Source organism: Trichoderma reesei (genome assembly GCF_000167675.1).
Source record: "Trichoderma reesei QM6a unplaced genomic scaffold TRIREscaffold_18, whole genome shotgun sequence".
NCBI lineage: Eukaryota > Fungi > Ascomycota > Sordariomycetes > Hypocreales > Hypocreaceae > Trichoderma > Trichoderma reesei.
The window spans coordinates 507,996-524,322 of NW_006711165.1; the positions used below are offsets into that span (position 1 = coordinate 507,996).

The window sequence follows — 16,327 nt, forward strand, 5'->3', positions numbered from 1 at the left end:
CAGGAATATATACCTCCAACGTGCATCGCTCATCTATACATAAGATATCAATATTCAACAATCAGATCATCTCAGATAAAGAAGCGCCAACTGAAACCGCTTCGCAAATGCAAAGAGGGAAAAATAAGAACCCAACACCTACTCCTGCACCTCCTCCGTCGGCGCCTCCTCAACCGTAGCCCCCTTCTCCCCAACCTTGACAACCAAATCATAGCTCACCCGCAAATTCTCCGTGGCCCTCAGCGCCCGCACCATCACGGCCTCGTTCTTCTCCTGCACGAGCCTCCGTAGGGCGCCCACGAGGAACCCGGCAATGACGTCGACCGACCACCGGTCCGGGATGAGGGCCAGGACGTCGTCAATGTCGAACCACCCGCTGAAGCGATCGAGCAGGGCGCTCGTCTGCTCGACGCGGTCGCTGACGTCCTTGATGGCGAGGAATTCCCTGAGCACCACCTGGAAGAGGCGGCGCTGCTGCTCGACCTCCGGGATGCTGTCGCGCCGGCCCTGAATGGGCGAGTAGATGGTGGCGCCGCCGCGGAGGCAGTACGAGACGGCGGTGTCGTAGTCGCCGAGATCGTGCACCAGGAGGCGCAGCGCGTCTTCGTGCTTGCGCTCTCGCCCTGCGATGATGATGGTCTCGGGAACGAGCAGGTCGCCCGATAGTTTGTCCATGCGCTCCCTTATCGCGGCAATGTCGTATTCGTGAGGACCGCCCAGGAGTTGCAGCAGCCGAAGCCGGCTTTGCCAGACTTCGTCGTCCTCGGGAGCATTCTCCGTCAAAAAGTGCCTGTACGTCGGCTTTGGGCTTTGCAGGGCCCTGTAGGCGGCGTACGCGGCCTTGACGGTCTCCTGGCTCTCGGGCGACTTCAGGTCGTCAATGACAATCTCCAAGTAGTACGAGATGAGCTCGTTGACGTAGGCTTCGTAGCCCTTGTCAAACACAAGGTGTTCCAAATAATACTTGACGGCGCCCGGAGCCTCGGCACGCAGCAGCTCTACTGCTCTGGTGGGCTCAAACTTGGGCGATTTGCCCTTGTCGTCGGCAAACACCTGCACACCGAGCTTCGGGTTCCTGTTGGCCAGCCAGAGACCGTATTCTTGGACGAGAGCCTGGTTGCTGAGTTTGCTGAGATACTCCCGTACCCTCTGCTCGCCGTCCATCAGCTCTTGAGCGTCGTCTTCCTCTCCTTCGAGGACGCGCTTCCAAGTCGCCAGCACGTCAGCAGACATCTTGCGGCTTTGGTATAGTCTGCTCAAAGCAAAGAACCTGTGGTACGACTCTAGGAGAGAAACAGCCCGGTCGAAGCAATCCATGCCGCCGTCTACCAGAGCACCCAGCTCTGCCCTGACAGCGCCTCCCTTTCCCAAGCCCTTGGGGGAATGCCTATCAAGCTCCAGCAGGACCAGAAGCAATGCTGCATCAACAGTGCGGAAGACTTCGGGCTCGACTGACACACTTCCAAAGCCCTTCATCTTCCTCCAAGCTTGCAGATAGCGCCGGAGGAAATGCAGAATTTTGAGCTGAAGCCCCCTTATGCCTCCCTGAGACAATTCTAGGAATTCGGGGCTTGCCAAAAACGCCTCGGGCGATTCTTTTACACCGCCATGAATCCAAATGCCTTTACGGCCCTCTATAATTTCATTTCGAACTCCAGGAATCAGGGATAGAACAACCCGCGGGTCGAGTTTGCTTTCCACGAGTACCTCCTGCAACGCAGCCAGCTCCTCATCCGACACTTCTCTGTCCGATGAGGAAAGCAGCAAATTGATCAGGAGAAGAACTCCCGCCTTCTGTTGTATGTAGCCAAATGTAGTAAACTCGAGTTCGGTCTTTGGCTCACGGTCGCGAATGCTTGACAGCACCATGATGATGGAACGCTTGTCTAGCTCCTTTCCATCGCTCTGCTGTAGCAAGCGGGCAGCCTCTAGCCGTTTGTCGAGCTGAACAATCAAGGGGTTCCGGACGGCCCACCATATGCGATTGCCACGCCATACAGCGATGCGTGTCCTGGACTTTGAAAGCCGACGGGCAAATTCCTCTCCCTCCACGGTCCGTGCCGCTTCCCATCCTTCTGGAAGCGACTCGCCATCTTGTGAGTCAACGTCTCGTTCAAAGAGCTCTCGCTCCTTCGCCAGCCGCTCAATCGAAAGGGCGGTTCTAGAATCCGAGGACTTGAGCGAGGATGTCGTCGGAGCAGATTCCGTCAAGCTTGGAAATGGTATGTATTTCTTCAGGCTCAGTTTCTCGACAATCTCCTCGGATTGAGTCTCATGCCTGCTCGCAACTGTGCGGATCCCGTACTTCCCTTCAAGCTCTGCATCACTGGCTACTAGCCACTGTTTCTGGGGGTGTGCCTCACTACCGGCACTCCAGCTTTGGATTTCTACTCCACTGTGAGGGATGCCATCGACATCCTTTGTCATGGACGCAAATACATATCCATCCTCATCTTCAGTGGAGGCACTTTCGTCTGATGAGCTGCTGTCAATTACGACTTGCTCAGGGTATATATCAAACGTGATCGTTGGTCGTGTAGGGTCGCCGTCCAGATTAATGAACATGCCAACGCCGGGATCCGAGGGAGTGGTGCCCATGACCAGAAGGAACTCTTCGGGCGTCGGCGAGGTAATGTGTGGCTTCAGTAAAGCGGCTGCAGGCCGCGGCGCTGGACTGGAGGATGGAGGAGGCGCCGGTAGGGGTTTATCAGTAGGCGGCGGCGGCGTCGAACTGTGCTCAGGGGGCTGGGGGCTCGACGGCTGTCCTGGAGGGGAAAGCGTTTGTGAGATGGGGAGCCGCGGGCTTGCGCCTTGTGAGTCGGGCTTCAATGAATCCGTAGGCGTAGCGGCGGTCCCCAAGCTGGCACTTCGGCTATGGGCCTGCGAACTGCTCGGTGGCCGGGTTTGGTTCGAAGAGGCACTCCGTCCGACACCTGCGTCCTTGGCAATGTTGAGAACATGTCCGAACTCGGCAGAGGCAGAAGGGTTCTCGTCCAATGATGAAATGTTCATGAGAGGGATCTTTAGTTGCCGATTGACATCGATGAGGGCATACGTCTTGGAATCGGCCACGCATGCTATGGAGTCTCGCCGTACAGAAAGAGTGGTGCCAGCAAACTCGATGTTCTGGAAGATGTGAGTGCAAGCTCTGAAGAGTAGATGGCGTGGGAACCGTATCCTACCCTGACAGCGCGCACGTCTTCATCGATTTTCACAACCTGGATTCGCCTGTTGAGAGACAGGAGAACCGTCACCGTCTCGCCCGTGTTCGCAACGACGTCACCCTGCCCCTCCTCGTTCAGGTCGACGCCGCCGATCCAGTTACAGTTCTTGACCTGCTTCGACCCAAACACCGGACTCAGCTCCGGGAGAGAGTAGAAGGTGACTGTTCCATTGCACAATATGCACGCCTTGCCCACGCGAGGCAATAGAAGGATCTGCTGGACGCCGGGCCGCGAGGGGGTGTTCTCGGCAAAGGCCGGCGAGAGCCTCGAGGCTTGGATAAAAACCGGCCGGCCGAGCCTGTCGGAGGGATCTGGAGGGATGCTGACAAAGTGTAGAAGCTCGGCGGCCGAAGTGCCAACGTAGAGATTGCCATCTGAGGCCAGAGATTTAGCAATATGGCACCACACACAGGTTGCCGCGGCAGTTGAGAATGAGAACAGAGGACATGGCGCACGAACCGTAATACTCGACGCAGTTAATCTTGATGCCGTCCTGAGAGCCGTCGGCCGACAGGGGCACCGAGTCTACCCACGGCTGCAACACATAGGGCCCGTCGTGCGGATCCGCGGCGATGCCCGGCGAGGCCATGGATGACGATGATGCCCCTCCACCCGGGCCATTGGATGTCATGACAGGATATCGGTTGCTGGCGGTGTCATCTGAGCACCGGAATCATGATGTCTGGCGGAAAGTCGCTCCTGTATGAAGGATCCGGTGCGAGCTGCGTGAGGAGAGGAGGATAGAGCAAAAGGGCCTTGACGGGGTGAGGTCTTAACTGTTGGTGGTGTCCGGTGGTGACGAATGCGCCAGCCTTTCGTTGCGGGAGCTCTGGAGAGCAGAGCTGCCGAGCTACATGTATTGACTGTTACGTAGCCCGGGGCGAGGCTGAGGTGGGGCGCTCCTAGCCTCCCGCAGCGAGCCTGTAGCAGCCAGCGGTTCAGTGCTGTCTGCGCTGTAATTACGGGGCATCAGCGCCTGGGAGCTGGCGCAAGGCACCGCCAGACTCAATCGATACAACCTTCCAATGTTCCATGACTTTGGCTACCCGTGGACGTCAATCGTTTCACACACACACGCAATCTCCAGCAGCCATTGGAGCGCCAGCCCTCGACCCTCGAACTGCACAGCTCGATACCTCAATGCTCAGACGACTAATCGATACCTCCCTCCGGTAGCTGTGCAGAGACTAACGGACACAACTCAGGCACCATGTCCACCGACGTCGAAGGGGCTGCCGCGGTGACGGCTGTGGCGCAGAGCAGCGGCCCTGATGCTGATGCCGGGGGAAACAAGTTCTCGCATGCCATCGCGGCGTGGAGGAGTACGTGAAGCATATTGGTGGAGCAGCAATTCAACTGTCTGTATCGTCTGACCGTGGTGCGCAGATGTCGACCTGACCAACCTCATCTCCAACCTCGACAACACGGCATCGGAAATCGTCACGTATCAGCGGGACTCGACGGTGCAGCGCAAGGAGTTGGCGCAAAAGACAAAGGATTTTCGAAAGTTGGACGATGCGACAAAGTTGACAGAGATCAAAGGGCTTCTCAAAGGTGCGATTAGCCCGATGCCGACGAAGCCCGCGTTACATGAAGAGTGACAGACAGAACGCTGACACGAGGTGACTGCAGCATACCAAACCTTCATCGACCTCCTTACGAACCACTCCAAGTCGGTCAACTCGGCGTTTCTCAAGGCTTACAGCTCGCTGTCCGAAGCTCCCGATCCGTACCCATTACTAGAAGCATCGGTTGATTCGATGCTCGTGTCCGAAGACACGCTACCAAAAGTGACAGAAGAGAATCAGCACCTGCAAAAGAGCGTCGCAAAGCTCACGGCGCAGCTCGAAGAATCCGAGTCCCGACTTCAGAGCGAGCGCGCTGCGCGAAAGGAACTTGAAGACCAATTGGAGAGCAAGGTCAAGGAAGTAGAGGCGTCCTGGACTGCCGTCCTGGACGAGAAGAAGGATAATTGGGAGGCCAAGGAAAAGACGCTCGAAGAGAAGATTGCGAACCAAGAGCGCCTTTTGAGCGAAGTCAAGGCCAACTACGAAGTCAACCAGCGGCTGGGGAAGGCCAGCGGCGACGACCAGGATGGCCAACGTACCCAGGCCTTGAACGCAGAGCTGGAGATGCTCCATGTGGATCTGGAGAGGACGAGCTCTCGGCTGGCCGAGGTCGAAGCGCGGAATGAGCAGATGAGACTCGAGCTGGCCCAGGCCAAGTCATCGCAACAGACCCAGTCAACATCCCTGGAGGACGACCCTGGATACATGCGCATGCGCTCAGAGAATTCGTCTCTGGTGCGCAAACTGGAAGCGGCGAGAGTGGAAAAGGAAGGATATAAGCGAGAACTCGACAGCAAGCTACGATCTGTAGAGCGGGAGGTGGCTTTGCTAAGGGAGGAAAAGGAGTCTCTCAAGGCAAAGGTCGACAAGTGGGCCGATTATGAAGAAGTGAAGCAGGAGCTCGAGGTGCTCAAGAGCATCGAGTTCTCGACGGGTGATGACGACGAGGCAGCGCATGATATGGAAGGTGTCGCCAGCAAAGGGGATACTCTGGAAAAGCTGCTATTGGCACGGAACAAGAAGCTCAATGACGAGCTGACGATCCTTCGCGTGTCACATCAAGATCTGCAGCGCAGGTTGGAGGATATCCAAGAGGAGCTTTCGAGGACCAATGCAGAGTTGGAGAAGGCTCAGAACCTGAACGAGAAGCTGGAGAGCGACTTGGAGAGCCTCCAGGCAGAAGGGGCGAATGCGTTCCCGTCCGGTGCGTCCGTTGCGGGCACCTACATCACCCGGGCGCAGGGGCGCAAGGGAAGGATCTCACCCACATCATCCATCATCAGCGGGATAGATCCTCGGACGGCGCCAGGAGAGCGCGAGCCAATGGGAGGAGGCTCCGGCATCCTCCCCATGGTGACGGCGCAGAGAGACCGGTTCAGGAAGAGGAATGCTCAGCTGGAGCAGGAGCTTTCAGAAAGTCATCGAGTTGTGCAGCAGCTGCGTCAAGAAGTGGCTGCTCTGCAAAAGGACAACCTGAACCTCTACGAAAAGACAAGGTACGTGTCGACGTACAGCCGAGGGGGGGCAACAACCTCGTCTTCATCGGCCTACGCAACGAACCCCAACCCATCGACAGTCACAATTGGCGGGTCAGGAAACCCCGGCATGGAGCTGGATCGGTACAGGAAGGCGTACGAGTCCAACATCTCGCCATTTGCGGCATTCCGCGGCCGAGAGTCTGCCCGGGCATACCGGCGCATGAGTCTCCCTGAGAGGGTAGTGTACTCGGTCACGCGTATGGTTCTGGCGTCGCGGACAAGCAGGAACCTGTTTGCCGCGTACTGCGTGGCGCTCCACGTCCTCGTCTTCTTCTCGCTGTATTGGCTGGGGACGTCGGACCTGGAGAGGCACGCGAGCAACTTCGGGTCATCGGCAGCTGCAGCCGCGGCGGGGGCTGCCTCTGGCGGAGGGGCAGTAGGGGGAGGAGCGCCAAGCGGAGGCCATGGCGATTGGCAGGAGGATGGCTTTGATGGGTGAGGACTGGGGGTAGTTTTGGTGGTGGAGAGATGAGAGGGGTGATGGGAGGAGAATGCTTCTGTTGATTTGGACATGACCATGTCACATGTATTATACACGCGGAGCCTTGATTCTTCTGTTTGCTGGTTGGAGTCGCGCTTTTGGGAAGAAGGGGGTTATTGTCACGGTGGAATAGAGATGGATATGTTTGCTACTTGGCGCCTCATGTGCCTGATATCTGCAACCAGTCTCCAGATTGATGCCTCGGCACGGGAGTCATAGTCTGCTCTGAATGGCCCATCTTGAGAGACGTAGGTAGTGAAGGTATAGAACGAGCGTACTTGGTCAGGTGGAGGATGACATACTGTTGAGCATGCGCTGCTGTGAATAAATTGCTTAGACGCCGGCCACTGAGCGCGGCCCAAAGAGGAGACGCTGAAGAGATTACGCAGTCAATATATTCATAGTAGGCACAGTATAGCCGCGTCACTTATCCTGAGTCTGGGCAATCTATCGATTGGACAACGAGGGACCTGCTTTGGATGATATAGCCTGTAACTGACAGCCAAGGATCTTGGCCCATTCCTCCTCCTGCACAGCATACCCTCGTTTAATCCAGGCACAAAGCAGAGCCAACGTCAATGGAGACAACCGAAAACCCACCCCAACTCACTGCCAGCTGGTATCATACACACAACTATACATGTACAAACAGACTCAGGCGTTTGAAGGGTGTGGGTTGCAGTCAGAGAGATCGGGAAGAGGCGAGAGGGTAGGATGATTGGCCTTGCAGCAGCGAGATCTCCGATTTCTATTTCTGTACGCCGTGGCCCTGGGTCATTCTCATTGGTAGCGGAGGCCAGCCGGACAAGGGGATGTGGAAACAAGAAAATGGTTCGATTTTTTCTTCTTCTTTTTGCTTTCTGGCTTCTATTTTCTGCGTGTAACCGCCCGCTTGGAGAGAGCCGGCGAGCCGCGATGGAGATTCGTGTGGTGTGGTGTGGTGAGGAATGGGCTTTCTTTGAGGAGATGGATTGGCATCTATTGGGCCTTGGATGGCTTGTTCTGCAGGAGAGATGGTGAAAGAAGCGATGATATCTTGTTTCTTTGTGCGAGAAAGCCAATTGATGCGAGTAAGATGAGTACGACTATATGAACCCGTGCCTTGGCGACGCTGTATGGCATCATGTGCTGCTGTCTCTGTTGTCTCGGACTCTGCATGTTACTATCATCATTATGCTCTCTACCGAGCCTCGTCATCCTCGAACAAACACCGCTAAGAGGAGACAACGATTCGCATGCATTCAACTGTATTACATGCGACATACCGCAACCGCAATCTTGACATTCCCGCAGCTCAGTTCCATCCTTTCATTGCCATCTCATCCGAACCAAAAAAGATCCCCCGTCTCTTGAACCCGCTCTAGTATTCAATCTTCGACCAGCCCAGGCGCTTAGAGATAGAACCGGCTGCAACCTCATTCCCCTCTTGGAACCAATCATAACCCCTACCAGGCCTTCAAATCCCTGTCATGCGCGCCTCAACTATCGACATGTCTCGGCCAATCAACCTCTTCGGCGGTAACGTGCCCAGCAAGACAAGGGACAAACCTGTCTGGTCCTCTTCCCTTGTTGGCTTGCCTGGTAATACTCTCACGCTGTAATTCGTCGGTCCTCGGCTACTCTGGGTGGTGGTATTATCGCTTTTCGACCAAAGCACCACTCTTTTTTTTTTTTATCCCTTCATTCTTTTTATTTAGAAGCAATTAATTATTACGTGCATAACATTGATTCTTTTGGCGCCGGATCGGATGGCGGCAAGATGATGATGGCTTTCCCGCCCAGCTGAGATTCCCCTCCGTCCCATGACGAGTGGCCAGCAAACAGCAAACCGAACGAACGCCCATGAATGATGCCAAACGACCAAGCGATTGACAGGGGCCGCATGATCTAGTACAGTAGTAGTATGTAGTAGCAAGAGGGAAGACGAAGTTTGCTCGGGGCAGTGAGACATGGGGTTTACTCGGTTTGCGCATGTTGATTTATAAAAGAGGTTGGGTGGCCGCTTTGTTTCTGGGGCTTTTTCATCTCTGGTAGAATCATCACCTTTTTTGCTCGAACTGTCTCTTGCATTATTACCATTTCCTTTTTTGTCCTTTTCCTTTTTCTCTTTTTCTCTTTTGTTTCCTATTCTCTTTTTTCCTTTTGTGGTTTTCTTGGGTCCAGGATATCATCTCTATTACTACGTTTCTATCTTACGTCTCGGTAAAACAACAGAACAACAACATCATTACTATCGTCGGCTGGTCCTTGGCTTCAATCAATCACAATCTTACCAACATCATCATCATTCACCAATCTGGTTATTGGACTTGAGAACAGAAACAGAAAAAGAAGAACAGAAAACAAAAACATTCATCACCTACATCCCTACAGACAAAATGCGTCCTTCAACTATTCTGGTCTCGTCGCTCGCCGTCTTCGGAGCTCGCGCCGCCCCGGCCCAGCCCAAGATTGACCTCAACGACTTCAAGAATCCCGCCTCGGCAATCAACTCCCTCACCGAGTACTTCAACCTCGTTGCCTCCAAGACGGAGATTGCCAAAGTGCAGCCGACAGCGCAGTTGTGTGACGTTTCCAAGGCCAAGATGCCCTCCGGTAAGATCCCCCCCCCCCATTCCCCTCCCATGTGTTCGAATCCATCTCAGCCTTGGGAAACCCCCCACACGGGCTGAGAGCCTCGACGAGAGACATGAGGCCAATGGCTGACGAGGACAAATCCACAGTCGACGGGCTTCTCCCCCCTCCATCCGCAAACCTGACCGTCAAGCACGTCGCCGTCGGCCGCGGCACGCAAAACTACACCTGCGACGCCAGCAAGCCCGACGCTCCGCCCGTCGCCACCGGCGCCCTGGCCACGCTCTTCAACGTCAGCTACGTCGCCTGCACCTCCCAGGACCTGCTGGAAAAGGTGCCCAACATGGCCGTCAACTTCAACTTCGACGCCGCCGCTGTTGGGCCCCTCGGCCCCATGAAGCTGGACGTGTCGGGCCACCACTTCTTCCTCGACAGCACGACGCCCTTCTTCAACCTGGACACGCCCGCCCTGAGCATTGGCACCGTCCCCTGCGCCAAGAACAGCAGCATCGCTGCGCCGGCGAGCTCGGCTCCGGGCCCCGGTGGCGAGGCTGCGGTCCCCTGGTTGAAGCTGACGGCCAAGGACGGCGCCACGGGCAGCATCAAGGAGGTGTACCGGATCAACACGGCCGGAGGCAGCGCGCCGGCTACCTGCCAGGGCCAGGCGGCCAACTTTCAAGTGCAATATTCCGCAGTGTAAGCCTCCATCTTGTTTGCATGAACCGCTTTGAGTTTGTTGCGGTGGCTGACATTCTGCATTAGGTACTGGTTCTGGGGCAGCAACTGAGCAAGAAGCAGTGACAGTTGGTGATGGACATGGTGGGTAGAGTGCGGCTATCTTTTGGATGTTATTGCCTGGTCAAGAGTTGCTTGTATATCATAGTCTTGTTTCTTTCCTCTGGCCTCGAGAATTAGGCTGGGCGTATATCATTAATGATCTGGGGGGGTCGGTTAGCGATTTGTTCTTTGAAGATATGGATTATGAGTGGTGCCAATGTATATACAGTTCGATGTACCTCCTTAGTAGACAATGAGTTGAATATGTTGTAATTGAAGTGAATGAACAGCAAGTTCTGGACCTGTGCTGATTGTAATATATCGAGATGCTTGTCTGCTACCAAAGGTACCATGCTGCAGAGTGCCTGTCCATCAGTAAGATCGAGAGCTGGGCCGTGACACTGTTGGGCGCCGCGGACGACAAGATGCAACGTCACACTAGCTGATTGAGGAGGCAAAAGCGTCTCCGATTGTGTTTTTTGAACGATGATGCTGCAAGAAGTTGTACCAAGATGGCCGTATGTTGTCATGAAATCAGCTGGTGAAGTTGGCTGGTTGCTGGTGCCGCTCCGAGCTGACACTCAGCCAAGGTTGAGCGCATCTTGTACTTCGCTGTTCGTATTGGGAATCTCTGAAACATGAATGAGAATGGATGAGGCTGGTAGAGCAAGAGGTTGAGAGTGCAAAGTGTGGACATTGCGCAGAAGTTCAGGCCTTCAATTCACAAGCAATGGAATCTTCAACGAAAACAATGTCCGCCAAAGTGAAAATACAGACAGGCATCAAGTCCAACTTCAAAGGGACTGGAGACCGCATCGAGATTAGGTTGGTACTAAGCGAAGCGACATGTTAGTGACAAAGATTCTATACTCGCTGTCCAGCCATGAGACGCGGCGAATTACAAGTATCGCTACGCATCTGCCAACGCGCAGTAACGTGTGGCTCCCGGCCCTTGACCCGCGGCCGCTAGCAGCATCGCTAAAAGGCTGCTCTGGCGCTAAATCGAGCCATTTCCAGGGCATGGACCCTCTGTATCCCCGCCGCCTCCGCGCTGTGGTGACTCCCGGGAGGATCGCTTAGTGCCGGGTCCGTGCAAGGGACAGTCTTAGTCGATGCGCAGGGACAGGTAATACCGGGAGGGTGGCCGTCACAGTCATCCAGGGCATGTGATATCGTCATATGGGGGCCTGTCCAACTGTGGCCTCCTGCTTCGGGATTTGCAGAGCTGATTGGAGAAGGCCGGTGATTATCGATTTGGGGCGGGATGGGGGACAGTCGATGGATGGCCTTGACTTGGGTCCATGTTGCTTTGGCTTGGGCATTGGTCAGGCTGTGACCTCTCCAGCGTGCAAATCTACAACCCGACGCCTTCCCATGTTGCCTTTACTCGTGGATGCTTCGTCGATCAACCAACAGAGAAGCATCAAGCTGACAACATAATTCATCGTGGGCTCTACCAGCTACCTACCTTATGTAGATGCTAATACAGTACCTCTCCTCTTTAGGTGTGTCTGCCCATGTCTGGACCTGTCCAAGGCCAGACCTGCAAGTTTTCAGGCTTGTCTCAGCAGAACACGGCAGAGCACACCATGTCTCACAAAGCCGGATAGGTAGTATTACTACCGTCGCCTGTAGTAGTAGTACCTACGCACCTGGCGGCTGGACAGGAGGCTATTGGTACTCGTACTTGTACGGGAGGAGCTGCATCTGATGTCGATATTACTAAAGTCAAGCCGAGATGGCAAATCCATCACAGCTGACCGTGATTGCATCTCAAGGGAGAGCCCATCCCAGCTGATTGACGGATGGAGAGAGTGCTTCATGTCTCTGCCGACCAGTGCTACTACTAGTAAAGCAATCTCTCTCTTCTTCTCTCATCAACAAACTGTTTGGCACCTCCCCATCCAGCGTCTCCCGATGCCTCCTCCATTACATGTGCTCTCGTGACCGCGTCCCAGCTGCCAGCGATGCCCTTCATCGGCTCGGCCCTGTCCATCGACAGGCTGCTGGGGCTGCACCTGTTCGACAGCCTCAGCGGCCTGAGTGTGGCTGGCCAGAGCCCAGGCCACAAACTCCCGCCAGCCACAGCGCCCGTTAGTGCTGTTAGTGCGCGGCGCACCGCTACAAATCGCCCCGCCACGGCCGCTGCCTTACGGCCTCTGCGATCAACCTCACGCAACCTCAGTCCCTCGCCTGCCTCTTCCTCTGCATCGTCCTCCCGCACCGCCAGCGCCAGTCCATCCCTGCTCGCCTTGTCATCCGCCTTCAGCCTGCTCGGCATTGGCCTCCAGAGCGCTGCACCGTCTCCGCCGCCCCCCGAAGCTGCGTCCCGCCCGCCGTGTCCCATCGCATCGTGGCCAATGGCTCAGCTACCGGTCGAGATCTTCGAGCTCATCACTCGCTATCTGACCCGGGCCGAGATCCAGACGCTTCGCCTCGTGTGCAGGGAGTTCGAGGCCAAGGTCTCTGCCCAGTACTTCCGCAATGTCGTCGTGCCCTTCCGCTCGGAGCTCTACACCAGCCTCGACCGCGACGAGAACACCGTCATCGCGTCACGCCTCTTCTCCAATGGCATGCGCATCTTCGAATCATTTGGCCCTCACATCCTTCGATTCGCCCTGTCACTCGAGCTGGACGAGTTTACGCTGGCCTACCCGCCCGTGAAGCCCGCTCAGGAGGCTGTGCCCGCCTTCTGGGGCATCTATCGATGGCCCCACGCCACATATCATCGCTACAGGGACCTTGAGGGCCTCGAGCAGACAGCCGATGAAACCGACAGCATGAAGAAGGCCCTGCGCTGTCTGACCAAGGTTACCAACCTGGGGCTCTGCTGCGATGCCGGGCTGGGCTTCCTTGTCGGCCCTGATCAGGCTGTGCGAAAGATGAACAATCCCGATCCTGTATTCAACACCAGCTACTTCCGCCAGGAGGGTCGCTCCGATAGGGGCGATGCCGTTACCGTATCTGGCTTCAACGGCATGCCGCGAGACCTCTGCAGTGCCACTGCTCAGCATGACAACTTCAAGCGCCGAGTTCTCGAGAAGATGATTGCTGACGCCGGATTCGCTGGCTTCTATATCCACGAAGCCATTGACCTGCTGCTCGAGACCGAGGGCGTGACACTATCCAATATCGATTTCGATGAGCGAGAAGTTCTCGTCGAGGAGCAGCAGCCGCCGCCGCCGCTGGCTGCACAGGATAGACGGGCCAGTCGAAGGCGGTGGCTCAACCAGCTGCAGGCGGCACCGCAACCAGAGCACATTGTGCAACCGCAAGAGCCAAACTTCCATGAGGTGGATCTTCCTGAGGAGGATATCCAAGAGGCGGATATTCCAGAGGCGGATGTCCAAGCTCCGGATATGGAAGGCCAGGACCCGGACGAATACGGTCAACCGCACCACGGCTTCAACTTTAACATAGAGCCAAACCCATTTGAGTTCTATGACAATGCTCTCGCTGCGATGCCAACAGCCGACGCAGCCCCGCCCCTTCATCCCCCTCCTCCTCCACCTCCACCACCGCCTCCTCCTCCTCCTCCAGCGGCTCCGGCGGCTCCGGCTCCGGCTCCGGCGCCGGCTGTGGCCATGGTGCAGTCTTCGCCCCATCGCCAGCGCCGAGCTGAGAACCAGCCCTCGCGGGACTCCGCGCCAGATTCCAACAGTCGACAGCCTCTTATCCCAACCAACCTTACACGGGCACAGAAGGAACTACTTCTCGAGCTGGAGTGGGCACATCGTGCCATGATCCAGTCCTATGTGATCAGCATCATCGACAACGCTCAAGATGGCTGCTTTAGCAACCTGACCAACATCACCATTGCCAAGATTCCAAGCGCTCATGTCCACATCCTGTGCCGCAAGGAACTCTGGGAGAGCATTCCCAGAGTCAAGAACGTCTCCTTGGCTGTCATTGCTGACTGGAGACGGATTTCAAAGACCTCTCCTGGTGTTGTCGCCGACACACACGTGTCTCCCCTCGATGCCGTGCGCAAGGTATACAATCTGCTTAATTGCTACATTGGACAGCAGCAAAACATCGAGACCCTTCACTTTGAGTGGATCTGCGGCGGCGAATTTGCCCGGGGCCCCTATCAACGCAATCAATATATTCTGCCGGCCCCTTTCGTGGATTCTCCGGAACTGATGTGCTCTGTTGATGGCGCCAAAGATCCCGACAGGCTCTTGGACTTACCCTATGTCAGGGAGTTTTCTCTGAAGAACTGCTGGGCTTCGCCGCATGTTTTGACGCAAACCATACGCAACATGGCGCTGCATTCCCTCGAGCGGCTGGACTTTGAGTCTGTCTCCCTCTCCGGGCCGCCCGTCTTCGCCCCTCAGCCAGTCAACGTTGCCCAGGTTGCCGAGGATGTTGGCCTCCCGCTTCCGCCAATCTTCCCTGGCGGCGTGGCTCCCATGATTGCGGGCCCTGTTGGAGAACCGGCTGCTGCCATGTTCCCCCAGCCAGCCCCGGCGCCTCCGGCACCATCCGATGAGCAGCAGAGCGATGGACTTGTGTTGCCGGAGCCGTTCTCCTGGGCAGGCTTCTGCGAGCATTTCAGCCCCGGCATCAAGATGCGCATGCTTCCTCGATTCCGCGACACGGCCGGATCGATGGTTGATGGAACTATCAAGCCCGAGGACCTCACTCTACCCCTAGAGAAGGATCTTGCCCCCTTTCTTCCGCATGCCGACCAGCTCGCTGTTGACGAGGCCCAGTACAATTTGAGCTCCATCACCTTCAAATCGTGCGGCTACGTCTTTGTTGACGTCCGCAATCTTGACTTCAGAGCACTTTTGCCTCCTGAGGGCCCGGCCGCTCACGCCTTTATCAGCAGCCTTCGGCATGACATCTTCCACTCTATGCAGTACTGCAAGGATAAGCTCCTTGGCCGTATTCTGCCCTTCATCTTGCCTGCTGAATGGAAGACGCTCGAGACGGTTTTCTTGATGGAGCGGGGCTGGGCCAATGTGTACAGCACGCAGGTGTCCGATGATGCCGTTGCCGACGGATTCGAATACCCCGGCATGGGCCGCTTTTCTGGAACCGTGGAGAAACTCCAAGATGCTCAAGACATTGAGATGCTCGGATGATCACTTCTGCCTTGTTGTCTATACGGTTTTTGTCTTCTGACCATCTAATGTCTCTTTATTTACTAGCGAGTTTCGGATGTATATGACGCCTTTGAAAGGAGATGACGGCAAGGCTTCACACGCTATTCTTTCCCTTCCCTGCATTGTCCATTGGCCCTCTTTTTTCATCTTTCGCACTATGGCATCTGGCAGATCTGGGTTGCCCTTTCTCTTTTCGATTTCGTTTTTCATGATTGTCAAAGCACACGTTCCGGGCTGCCTGACTAGCCCAAGACACAGCTTTTGTTGCTTAAGGTTATTGGACGAGCGAACAAACATATAAGAACACGATACCCTATGAGACGAGAAATTGTGGATACATACCCATGGAAAATATCTCGACCTCTTGTCAATCTCATCTCATTATGCTATGCGCGTCGAAATGGCTGGCACACGCATTCCGATGAACGACGATAAGGTATATCTGAAGCTTTCTCCACCCTCACTATCTCTACTCCCTCGCAGAGGCTACGCGAGCCAGAACCAATTTCGACAGTGACAGTTTGCTTTCAACTCATCGGCACCGTGATGTGCTTTGTTCACGAGTTCACAGCTGTGCTTCTGAACATGGCGGATATACCCCCCCACATACCCCTTTTCCCTTGTCTTGGTGCTGGAATATAGAGAGGATCGTTACCGGTAAGACTATGAAAACGGCATCGGCTTTATAAACGAAGAACACTGCTCGTTTTGTTTGAGAATCAAAGGTTGTGTGAGGTGTTGCCTTGCATTAAGCCTCTTGATGAGACCGCATTGAGTCTTGAGTGAGAGTTTACGGCTTTGAAGGAACTTGAGCCGTGATGGCTTGGACAGGACGAGTGATGATAGGCAATTGTGATCTGGTCATCATATGCCAGAAGACTGATGATGGTATGAGTCTTTGTTAGAGGTAGCGATCTAGATGTCGCTGACTGGGACGTCACGTTCAAGGATCTAATGAGGGGACATTCAGACCCCGGCTGTGCGTGCCCTTGCTATAGAGGACCTGTAAATTCAAACTTCTCCATGTCGGGATTCACATGCCCAGGAGTACGAC

The 16,327-nt window shown here is 55.4% G+C and overlaps 4 protein-coding genes across 4 annotated transcripts; 3 read left to right on the forward strand and 1 right to left on the reverse strand.

Annotated features, from left to right (window-relative positions):
* Positions 1–138: 138 nt before the first annotated feature.
* Positions 139–3,855, reverse strand: TRIREDRAFT_80415 (vacuolar sorting protein; the record flags this gene model as incomplete). Its single annotated transcript, XM_006967662.1, has 3 exons — positions 139–3,126; positions 3,183–3,598; positions 3,684–3,855. 3 exons carry the CDS (start codon positions 3,853–3,855, stop codon positions 139–141), a joined length of 3,576 nt encoding a protein of 1,191 aa, XP_006967724.1.
* A 579-nt stretch (positions 3,856–4,434) lies between these two features.
* Positions 4,435–6,769, forward strand: TRIREDRAFT_66270 (Golgi membrane protein; the record flags this gene model as incomplete). The annotated part of the gene is made up of 3 exons (XM_006967589.1): positions 4,435–4,546; positions 4,611–4,778; positions 4,857–6,769. The coding sequence occupies 3 exons, from the start codon at positions 4,435–4,437 to the stop codon at positions 6,767–6,769; spliced, it is 2,193 nt and encodes a 730-aa protein (XP_006967651.1).
* A 2,420-nt stretch (positions 6,770–9,189) lies between these two features.
* Positions 9,190–10,172, forward strand: TRIREDRAFT_5026 (uncharacterized protein; the record flags this gene model as incomplete). Its single annotated transcript, XM_006967522.1, has 3 exons — positions 9,190–9,406; positions 9,535–10,081; positions 10,148–10,172. The coding sequence occupies 3 exons, from the start codon at positions 9,190–9,192 to the stop codon at positions 10,170–10,172; spliced, it is 789 nt and encodes a 262-aa protein (XP_006967584.1).
* A 1,957-nt stretch (positions 10,173–12,129) lies between these two features.
* TRIREDRAFT_123144 (uncharacterized protein) lies at positions 12,130–15,973 on the forward strand (the record flags this gene model as incomplete). Its single annotated transcript, XM_006967590.1, has 1 exon — positions 12,130–15,973. The coding sequence occupies one exon, from the start codon at positions 12,130–12,132 to the stop codon at positions 15,250–15,252; it is 3,123 nt and encodes a 1,040-aa protein (XP_006967652.1). The 3' UTR covers positions 15,253–15,973.
* Between the last annotated feature and the right edge of the window lie 354 nt (positions 15,974–16,327).